Source organism: Pipra filicauda, unplaced genomic scaffold (genome assembly GCF_003945595.2).
Source record: "Pipra filicauda isolate LSUMZ 115617 unplaced genomic scaffold, ASM394559v2 scaffold1559_size9778_pilon, whole genome shotgun sequence".
NCBI classification, from domain to species: domain Eukaryota; kingdom Metazoa; phylum Chordata; class Aves; order Passeriformes; family Pipridae; genus Pipra; species Pipra filicauda.
In genome coordinates, this window is record NW_024104050.1 from 1 (window position 1) to 9,778 (window position 9,778).

Genomic DNA, 9,778 nt, shown 5'->3' on the forward strand with positions numbered 1-9,778 from the left:
TCAGCACTCCCATAACCCCTGTGGGGTGGGATACTCCTGTCCCCTCATCACTCCCATAACCCCTGTGGGGTGGGATGTTCCTGTCCCCTCATCATTCCCATAACCCCTGTGGGGTGGGATGTTCCTGTCCCCTCATCACTCCCATGGCCCCCTGTGGGGTGGGATGTTCCTGTCCCCTCATCACTCCCATAACCCCTGTGGGGTGGGATGCTCCTGCTCTGTCCCGGGAGCTGGCACAGCCCTGGGGTGGCACTGGGGCTCCCTGTGCCCCTCTGTGTGTCCCCAGTCACTGTGGCTGAGTGGAACAAGGGGAGGGGACGAGTCAGGACCTCCGGAGCAGCAGCCGGAGCCTGGGTGAGATCTGATAGCTCTGGGTGTGATCTGATGGCACTGGGTGGAATCTGGTGGCACTGGGTGGGATCTGATGGTGCTGGGTGGGATCTGATGGTGCTGGGTGGGATCTGATGGCAGTGAGTGGGATCTGGGGGCACTGGGTGGGATCTGAGGGCACTGGGTGGAATCTGGTGGCACTGGGTAGGATCTAGGGGCACTGGGTGTGATCTGGTGGCACTGGGTGGGATCTGGTGGCCTTGGGTGGGATCTGATGGTGCTGGGTGAAATCTGGTGGCACTGGGTGGAATCTAGGAGCACTGGGTGTGATCTGGTGGCACTGGGTAGGATCTAGGGGCACTGGGTGGGATGTGATGGTGTTGGGTGGGATCTGATGGTTCTGGGTGAGATCTGATGGTGCTGGGTGGGATCTGTTGGCCCTGGGTGGGACCTGATGGCCCCGGGTGCGAGCGCAGACCCAGTTCCCGTTCCCGGCGCTCACCCTGCACGCGCAGGTACAGCGCTGTCTCGGCGGTGCCGAGCGCGTTGCTGGCCGAGCACCGGTAGGTCCCGTCGTCCGCCGGCGTCACCTCCCGGATCTCCACGCGCAGGGAGTTGGGGGCGGCCCTGACGCGCACCCGGGGGCCGCTCCCCCCCGAGCCCGTGGCCACCGGGTCCGGCCCCCGCAGCAGCGCCAGCCGGGCCGGAGGGTTGCTGCCCACCGAGCACTCCAGCACGGCCAGGCGGCCCCGCTCCGCCTCCAGGAACGCCCGGAGCTGCGGGGCCCGGGGGGGGTCTGCGGGGGGAACGGGCTGAGCCGGGACCCCCCCGGGACAGAGAGACCCGACAGCAGCCACTGCCTCGGGAAGGGAGGGGAGGGGAGGGAAGGGGAGGTTTGGGAAGGGAAGGTTTGGGAAGGTTTGGGAAGGTTTGGGAAGGTTTGGGAAGGTTTGGGAAGGTTTGGGAAGGTTTGGGAAGGGAAGGTTTGGGAAGGTTTGGGAAGGTTTGGGAAGGTTTGGGAAGGTTTGGGAAGGTTTGGGAAGGGAAGAGAAGGTTTGGGAAGGGAAGGGAAAGTTTGAGAAGGGAAGGTTTGAGAAGGGAAGAAAAGGTTTGGGAAGGGAAGGTTTGGGAAGGGAAGGTTTGGGAAGGTTTGGGAAGGGAAAAGGGGAAAAGGGGAAAAGACAGAGAAGGGAAAGAGGAAGGAGAAAGGGGAAAGGGAGAGATGGGAAAGGGTAAAAGCTAAAGGGGAAAGGAAAAGATAAAGGGGAAAGGGAGAGGTAAAGGGGAAAGGGGAAAAAGGGATCCCACCCCACACCCCCGGTGAGGACACTCCTGCTCTATGGGATGCACAGTCACTGCACACAGTGGCCCAGAGGGACAGAGGCCCACGGGAGGAATCCCAGGACACAGATCAGTGTCCAGAGACCCCAAAACGTGCCCACATGGGCTCTGCCCAGGGCCTGGGCACTGCCACACGTGTGAGCCGAGCTGGGCACTCCTTCCCGGACACAAGTCCATTCAGGGGATCATGGAATGGCTTGGGTTGGGAGGGCCCCTAAATCCCACCCTGTGCCACCCCCTGCCATGGGCGGGGACACCTCCCACTGTCCCAGGGACACCTCCCACTGTCCCAGGGACACCTCCCACTGTCCCAGGCTGCTCCAGCTCCAACTCAACCCGGCCTGGGGCTCTCCCAGGGACGGGGCAGCCCCAGCTCCCCTGGGCACCCTGATCTACAGGTCGTGCCATGTCCAGGGCCCCCCCACCCATCCCCGCCAGGCCGGGGGTGCCGGGGGGTCCCGTACGTACACAGCACATCCAGGAGCACGGCCGGGGAGCTCCTGGTGCCGCTGCCAGTGCTGGCCTGGCACCGGTACAGCCCCGAGTGGGCGCTGGCCACGCGCCCCAGCACCAGCGTGCTGCCCTCGGCCACCCACTGCCCGTTGTGGTACCAGGTGACGTTGGGCACGGCCGGGGAGTCGCTGCTCAGGTGGCAGGTGAGGTTGGCACTGTCGCCCTCCGGCACGTGGGACGAGGGGGACACGGTGACGGTGGCAGCTGGGGGGGAAACGGCGCCTGGCATCAGCGTTGGGGTGAACAACCCCCCCAGAGCCAGCCCAGGGGTGTGTCACCACGGGGGTTATGGCACCGAGGGGGTTATGGGGGTTATGTCACCGAGGGACATTGTGGCTACTCCAGAGGGCAAATTCCAGCTGCTCCTGCAGTGCCATGACAGGGACAGCTCTGAGCTGGCAGTGGGGTGCCACCAGCCCAGGGATGGGGTACTTGCAGGAGGGGGCCCGTGGGAACTCCCTCGGCCACGTTTTGTTCAGTGTCCCCGTCACACACAGGCAGGGAACCCCCACCAGGGGCTGGAACAATCCCCACCAGGGGCTGGAACAATCCCCACCAGGGGCTGGAACAATCCCCACCAGAGGCTGGAACAATCCCCACCAGGGGCTGGAACAATCCCCACCAGAGGCTGGAACAATCCCCACCAGGATGGAACCATTGCTGTGGCCACGGGAGCCTCCAAACCCACCAGGAGGGGCTGACAGCCCCCTCTTTAAACCCACTCACCCTCCACCCCTGCCCCAAAGGTCCCGTTCATGACAGTTTTTGGAGGCAGAAGCCGTTGGACCCCTGAATTTCACGGGCACGCGGCTCATTTCTGCTCCTCCCGTCCTTCTGCCGCCACCCCCCGGGCTCGTCCCCTTCCCTGGCATTCCCTTCCCGGGCTCCCCTCTCCCAGGGCGTTCCCAGATGCCGTGGGGATGTGTGGCCTCCACCGCCCTCCCTCCCGTGCCCGGTCCCTCGTCCCCACTCACTGTCAGCCCTGAACTCCAGCGCGGCGCTGGCGCTGCCCCGCGCGTTCCCAGCCTGGCACACGTAGGTGCCCTCGTCCTCCAGCACCACGTCCTGGATCTCCACCCTCAGGCTGTTGTAGGAGGGGGTCACACGGACGCGGGGGGCCGGGGGGCAGCCCCCGGTGCAGGCCAGCAGCGCGTCCCCCCTGCGCAGGGTCAGGTTGGACTCGGGGTCGCTCTGCACGGAGCACTGGAGGATCCCCCGGCGCCCGCCCCGGCTCTGCAGGAACGAGCTCAGCACCGGCGGCCTCGGGGGGTCTGCGGGGGGAAAGCACCGCCGGGGAGAATATTCTGGATCCACGGGGTCGGGAGAACCCCCAGAACCCGAGGGGTTGCTGCTTCCCCGGTGCCACGTGAGCTGCTCCCGGGCATCCAGGCTGGACGGGGTTGGAGCAGCCTGGGGTGGCCGAAGGGGTCCCTGCCCAGGACACGGGGTGGGACTGGGGGGGATCTGAGATCCCTTCCCACCCAGAACATTCATGGTTCCGCGATCGTTTACTGTTCTTAAAACACTAATTGCTATTAAAACTCTCTGAATGTCGGGAATTCGGGATGTCCCCAGACTTCCCCTCCCCCAGATTCAGAGGTTTGCCCGCCAGAGGGAATTTTCCATCCTCTCCACGTTCCTGCCCGAGGGCTCCTCGGCTGCGTTCGGTGGTGAGGGGGGAACCCCCGGGGCGGGAGCAGCGGAGGACCCCCCAGCCCAGCCCCAGGAGCCCCTGGTAGCCCCAGGACCCCCCAGCTCAGCCCCAGGACCCCCTCACAGCCCCAGGACCCCCCAGCCCAGCCCCAGGACCCCCTCACAGCCCCAGGAACCCCCAGTCCAGCCCCAGGACCCCCTGGCAGCCCTGGGACCCCCTGGCAGCCCCGGGACCCCCCACCCAGCCCCAGGACCCCTGGTAGCCCCAGGACACCCCAGTCCAGCCCCAGGACCCCCTGGCAGCCCCAGGACCCCCTGGTAGCCCCAGGACACCCCAGTCCAGCCCCAGGACCCTCTGGCAGCCCCAGGACCCCCCAGTCCAGCCCCAGGACCCCCTGGCAGCCCCAGGACCCCCCAGCCCAGCCCCAGGCCCCCCCGGCAGCCCCGGGCGCAGCACTCACAGAGCACTCGGAGCGGGACGGCCCCCGACGCGCCGCTGTCGCTGCCGTTGCTGCCCCGCACCCGGCACTGGAAGGCGCCCGCGTCGTCCCCGCGCACGGAGGGGAAGCTCAGGGTCGGGGCCGGGCCCTCCCGCAGCCTCTGCCCGTTCCGGTACCACGTGTAGAGGGGCTCCCCCGCCGCCTCCCCCGTCCCCACGCAGGTCAGGGTGACCGCGGTCCCCTCCGGCACCTCCGCCGAGGGCTGGATCAGGAGCTCTGCGCCTGCAGGAGGGGAGGGAGAGGGATGGGAGGGAGGGAGGGAGGGAGGAGGGAAATCCCTGCTGCAGACCTTCACCTTTCCCATGGCTCCATCCAGCTAAACCCCACCGCCCTCAGCTTCCCTCAGCCCCCTCTCGCTCCCGAGCCCGTGGGATCTGGGGCCCTTCACTGGGTGGTGTTCCCTGGGGACACTGGACATCACCCCAGAGCTCTGCCAGGCAAGGGGGGCCTTTCCCGACCCTGCCCAACTCTCTCCAAGTGCCAGGTTCATCCAGGGCATCCCGGTTCATCCCGAGCCGCTCCTGGGACAGCCCCGGTGCCCTCAGCCCTCTGGCAGGTGACAGGTTGGGCCGGTGGCATCTTGGCCACTTCTAACGGAGCCCAGCTCCCCTCAGGGACACCCAAACCCGGGTTGGTTTCTCTGGGATTGGACCTTGAGGTCTATTTTGGGGTTTTCTGGCATCCTGAGGGACGTTCCTCTTGGACATGGTTTTGGGGGGCTTTTCCCTCCCTCTGCTGCCTCTGTCACGCCAAACCATCCACACTGGGGGTTCAGGGGACAGAGCGGGGCCCCCCCGTGTGTCCAGACCCCCCCAACACCTCCGAGGGCTGGGGGGGGGGAGCGACGGAGCAGAAAAGTTCGGACAAAGTTGCTCCTGATTTTGAGGTGCTTTGGAAAACAACCCCCGGGAGCATCTCGAGCTCCACCGGCTGCTCCAGCCCTCCGAGGAGGGGAAGGGCTGCGGGGAGGGCACTGCCACCACACGGACCCCAAGGCACCGATGTCCCCCCGTGCCAGGGGGTGCCCCCAGCCCCGAGGAGCAGCCGCGGGGGTTCATCCCCGCCCAGAGCTCAACCCCACCGCCGTCCCTCACCGCGGGTGAGCAGGTCCTTGGCGGCGCTGGCGCTGCCGTGGGCGTTGGTGGCGGTGCAGCGGTACTTCCCGCTGTCCCGGGGCCCCGCAGCCCGGATTTCCAGCCGCAGGGCGTTGCGGGAGGCGGCCACCCCGAACCTCTGGGGCGGGGCCACCTGTGGCCCGCTGGTGGCCAGCACGGTGCCGTCGCGGTCGATGGCCAGGGTGGCCGGAGGGTGACTGTCCACGGCACAGCGGACGATGACCAGCCGGCCCCCCTGGGTCTCCTGGAAGAGCGTCAGGGTGGGGGTCCGGGGGGGATCTGCGGGACGGGAGAGGGGGTTGAGCTCGGGGGGTCCCCGTGGGGCGGCCACACGTGGAATCCCAAACTGCTTCGGGTTGGGAGGGACCTTAAACCCCAGCCAGTGCCACCCCCTGCCACGGGCAGGGCCACCTTCCCCCGGCCCAGGCTGCCCCAAACCCCGTCCAACGCGGCCTTGGACACCTCCGGGGGTGGGACACGTCCCCTCCCCACCCCCAGCTGCTCCCCCCCTGCGTCACCGGGTTATTTTTACCCCAGACCTGGCAAAGCCAAGCCCGGGGCTGTTTTGTTTTCCCCCTGACTTGCAAAACCTCCTGAGCTGTTCTTATCCCCCCCCTCCTCCGTCAGTAACTCCCCCCAGCTTACGGTTGGAACAGATTAGCGGGAGATGCTCCAAACAGCCCCTTCCCGCGCGGCTCAGGGCCGGGAATTACGGGATTTACCCCAGACTCGGTCGGGGGGGGGGTTGAACCCCCCTCCCAAACCCCTTCCCACGCGGCTCACGGCCGGGAATTGTGGGATTTACCCCAAACTCAGTCGGGGGGGCTGAACCCCCCTCCCAAACCCCTTCCCGCGCGGCTCACGGCCGGGAATCGCGGGATTTACCCCAAACTCAGTCGGGGGGGCTGAACTCCCCTCCCAAACCCCTTCCCGCGCGGCTCAGGGCCGGGAATCGCGGGATTTACGGCGGATTCGAGCGGGAGGGCTGAACGCCCCTCCCAGCTGCCCCCGGGGCACTTGGGAAGAGGCTTCGCCGAGGGTTTGGGGGTTTGCTGAGCCCCTGGGCCGGGCGGCCCCGGCAGGGGCGGGGGGCACTCACAGGTCACGCTGAGGCTGAGCGGCTGGGCCGTGTCGCTGCCCTGCCCGTTTGCCACCTTGCACGAGTAGTAGCCGGCGTCGCCCGCGGCCACCGCGGGGAAGAGGAGGGTGTGGGCAGTGCCCTCCTGCAGCCACGCGCCGTTCCTGTACCACGTGTAGTTGAGGTCCTGCCCCTCCCGGCCCGGCACGTCGCAGGACAGGGTGGTGGCCGTCCCCTCCCGCACCTCGGCCGCGGGGCTCGCCGAGACCTCTGCGGCTGAGGGGGGTGGGAGCACGGTCAGCACGGCCCGGGGGGCAGGAGAGCGGCACCCCCGCCCCCAACCCCCACATCCCAGAGCCCCTCTGCCCCCCCCCCCCAGGGGTGACGACAGAGGTGGGAGGCGTTTGGGTTTGTCCCCTGTCGCCAGCACCTTCCCAGCTGGGCAGGGGGGCACCTTCTGCTTTTAGTGCAAAGTGCCGGGGACAAAACTCCTGGGGGGGACAGTGGGGTCCTGCAGCCCTCGGGGTCTGCACGGGGGGTTGGGGGGAGCAGAATGACCCCCCCTGCTCCCATCCGGGGGGAGATGCTCCCTGTGGGACTCCAACAGGGACAGGCAGGGCTGGGGCTTGTCTTTGCTGCAGGATCTGGTGGAGGACCCTCCTCCCCTGGGAGGGTGGGGAGGCCCTGGCACAGGTTGCCCAGAGAAGCTGTGGCTGCCCCTGGATCCCTGGAAGTGTCCAAGGCCAGGTTGGACAGGGCTTGGGGCAACCTGGGCTAGGGGAAGGTGTCCCTGCCCATGGCAGGGGGTGGCACTGGGGGATCTTTAGGGTCTCTTTCCACCCAAACCAGACCACCCTGGCTCTGGATCCCCACAAGCTCTGCCAACCCCCTTCCCAGTGCTGGGCTGGAAATCCCTGCAGGGCCGTGCCTTTGGGATCCCCGAGGTGAGGGGTGCAGGGCTGGCAGGACGGAGCCCTCACACTCCAGGGACCCCCCTGTTCCCCCAGCAGCACTAGCACCTCACTGCCCACCCTGGTCCGGGCTGGCCGGGCACACTCAGCCCCTCTCCCCCCTCCCTGCTGCCCTGGCACTCACAGAACACGTGGAGGGTGGTGGCGGGCGCTGTGCCAGCCCCGAGGGCGTTCAGGGCCTCGCAGTGGTACCGCCCGTGGTCCTCCCGCCGCACCCCCCGCAGGGTCAGCACCCTCTCGCTGCCCACGGCGGCCCCGTCCTTGTACCAGAGGTACCCCGAGACGGGGGGGTGGCTGCTGCCCACCTCGCAGCTCAGGGCCACCGTGGCACCCACGTGGATGTTCCCCGAGGAGGGACTGACCCGCACCTGGACGTCCTTGGGGGCGTCTGCGGGGGGGACACACGGACACGGCAGGGGGAGGTGAGGGTGGGCAGGACCCACAGGGCGCTGCCACAGCCCCTTTTTGGGGCCTGGTGCAGGGAAAAGGGGGGCTGGAAGGGAAGCAAAGTTGCCACGTGGGCAGCAAAGCGGGGAGGGCACGGCTGTGGGTGCCAGGAGGTGCCACGGAGCTGGGACATCCGTGGGGTGACACGGCCACGGAGAGACGGGGGAGCAGCAGAGGGGGGAGGAGAGGGAGGGGTCTGCTCTGGCTCCTGCAGGGAGTGCGGGGAAGGGGGTGGGTGGTGGGAGGGGGGCCTGGGTGCCGTGGGCGTGGCAGAGGTGCCCCTCGTCCCCACACCGAGCTGCCCTCTGTCCCCACAGTGAGGTGCCCCCTGTCCCCACAGTGAGGTGTCCCCTGTCCCCTCACCGAGGTGTCCCCTGTCCCCTCACCGAGGTGTCCCCTGTCCCCACAGTGAGGTGCCCCCATCCCCGCAGTGAGATGTCCCCTGTCCCCTCACCGAGCTGCCCCCCGTCCCCACACCGAGCTGCCCCACGTACGTCTCACCCGCAGCACGACCTCGGTGCTCGCCTTCCCGGAGCCGTGGGAGACCTCGCAGAGCAGCTTCTTGCCGTGGTCCCTCCAGGAGAAGGAGGTGCTGAGGGTCAGCTGCTGGCCCACCCCACTGGTGTCCAGCTGCAGCCGGCCGGCCAGGGTGGCGGCGCGGGGGTCGTGTCCCTCCCAGCGCAGGACGGTGTCCCCCCCGGGGCAGGCGTAGGGCGTGGAGCACTCCAGGCTGGAGCTCTGCCCCTCCCTCAGGTCCTGGGGGGCGGCGGCGCTCGGGGGCTCCGGCTCCTCTGGGACGGAGAGCGGAGGGTGGGATGTGCCCGCGGGGCGGGCGGGAAGGGAGCGGGGGGGTCCCGGGGGCCGTACCCACCCGACACGCTCAGCACCACGTCCCGCGCCGCCGACCACCGGTCACCGCCCACGATCTCGAAGCGGAACCTGTAGGGCCCCCCGTCCCCCGGGGTGACCCCCCGCAGCAGCAGGGTGCAGTTCCGGGCCGAGGGGTCCCCCAGGAGCTGGGCGCGGCCCCTGAACCGGGCGTCCACCTCCTGGGGGGCGGCCGAGTGGAACACCGGGGTCCGGGGGCCGTCGTAGTCCTTGTACCAGATGGCCACGATGCCCTGGGCGGTCGCCACGTCCTCGGGGTAGCTCAGGGTGCAGGGCACCACCACGCAGGACCCCCCGAGGCCACGCACGGACTGGGGGTAGGAAACCCCCCACGAGCCGAGGGCTGTGCCGGGGAAAGGGGGGTCAGGGGGCTGGGGGGGCCCCGCTCCCCTCTTGGGACCCACCGGGGCCACGGCACCTCTGCTGAGGGGGTGACGGGCAGGGGGGCTCAGGGGGGTGGGAGAGGGGGTGGGGGTGGGATAAACCCCCCCAAGAGGAAATTTTGAGGGGGAGAAGGGGGAGATAATGGAGAAAAGCTGGATCTTCCGGGGGGCTGGCTTTGAACAGCCTAAATAACAAGGAAAAGGGGGAAAATTGCCCCCCCCCCGGCCCCTCACAACTGATTTCCTCAGTCCACTGCCCCCGGCCCCTTGTTCTCTCATGTCCCCTGGCACCCCATCCCTGCCCGGCGGGAGGAGGGGGCACACGGATCCCCCCTGGAACATCTGCTGTGCCGTGTCCCGCGGGAGAGCCGGGAGAAGCCTCGGGAGTTCCCAAAATTCTGCCCGTCCCATGGGCACCGTGCACGGATCCCAGCCCACCCCGGGGGGCACATCCTGCCCATCCCCTGGGCACCGTGCACAGATCCCGCTCCCCCCACCCCGGGGTCACATCCTGCCCATCCCCTGGCACCGTGTACGGCTCCCACCCCCCATCCCAGGG

The 9,778-nt window shown here is 68.3% G+C and overlaps 1 protein-coding gene across 1 annotated transcript; it reads right to left on the bottom strand.

Moving 5' to 3' along the window:
• Positions 1 to 832: 832 nt before the first annotated feature.
• On the bottom strand, positions 833 to 9,179 carry LOC113987201 (sialoadhesin-like; the record flags this gene model as incomplete). The annotated part of the gene is made up of 9 exons (XM_039379088.1): positions 833 to 1,126; positions 2,140 to 2,388; positions 3,159 to 3,455; positions 4,299 to 4,559; positions 5,432 to 5,731; positions 6,552 to 6,806; positions 7,626 to 7,889; positions 8,443 to 8,739; positions 8,820 to 9,179. Coding segments are annotated over 9 exons (2,577 nt in total), but the record flags the coding sequence as incomplete, so codon positions are not given.
• Positions 9,180 to 9,778: the final 599 nt, after the last annotated feature.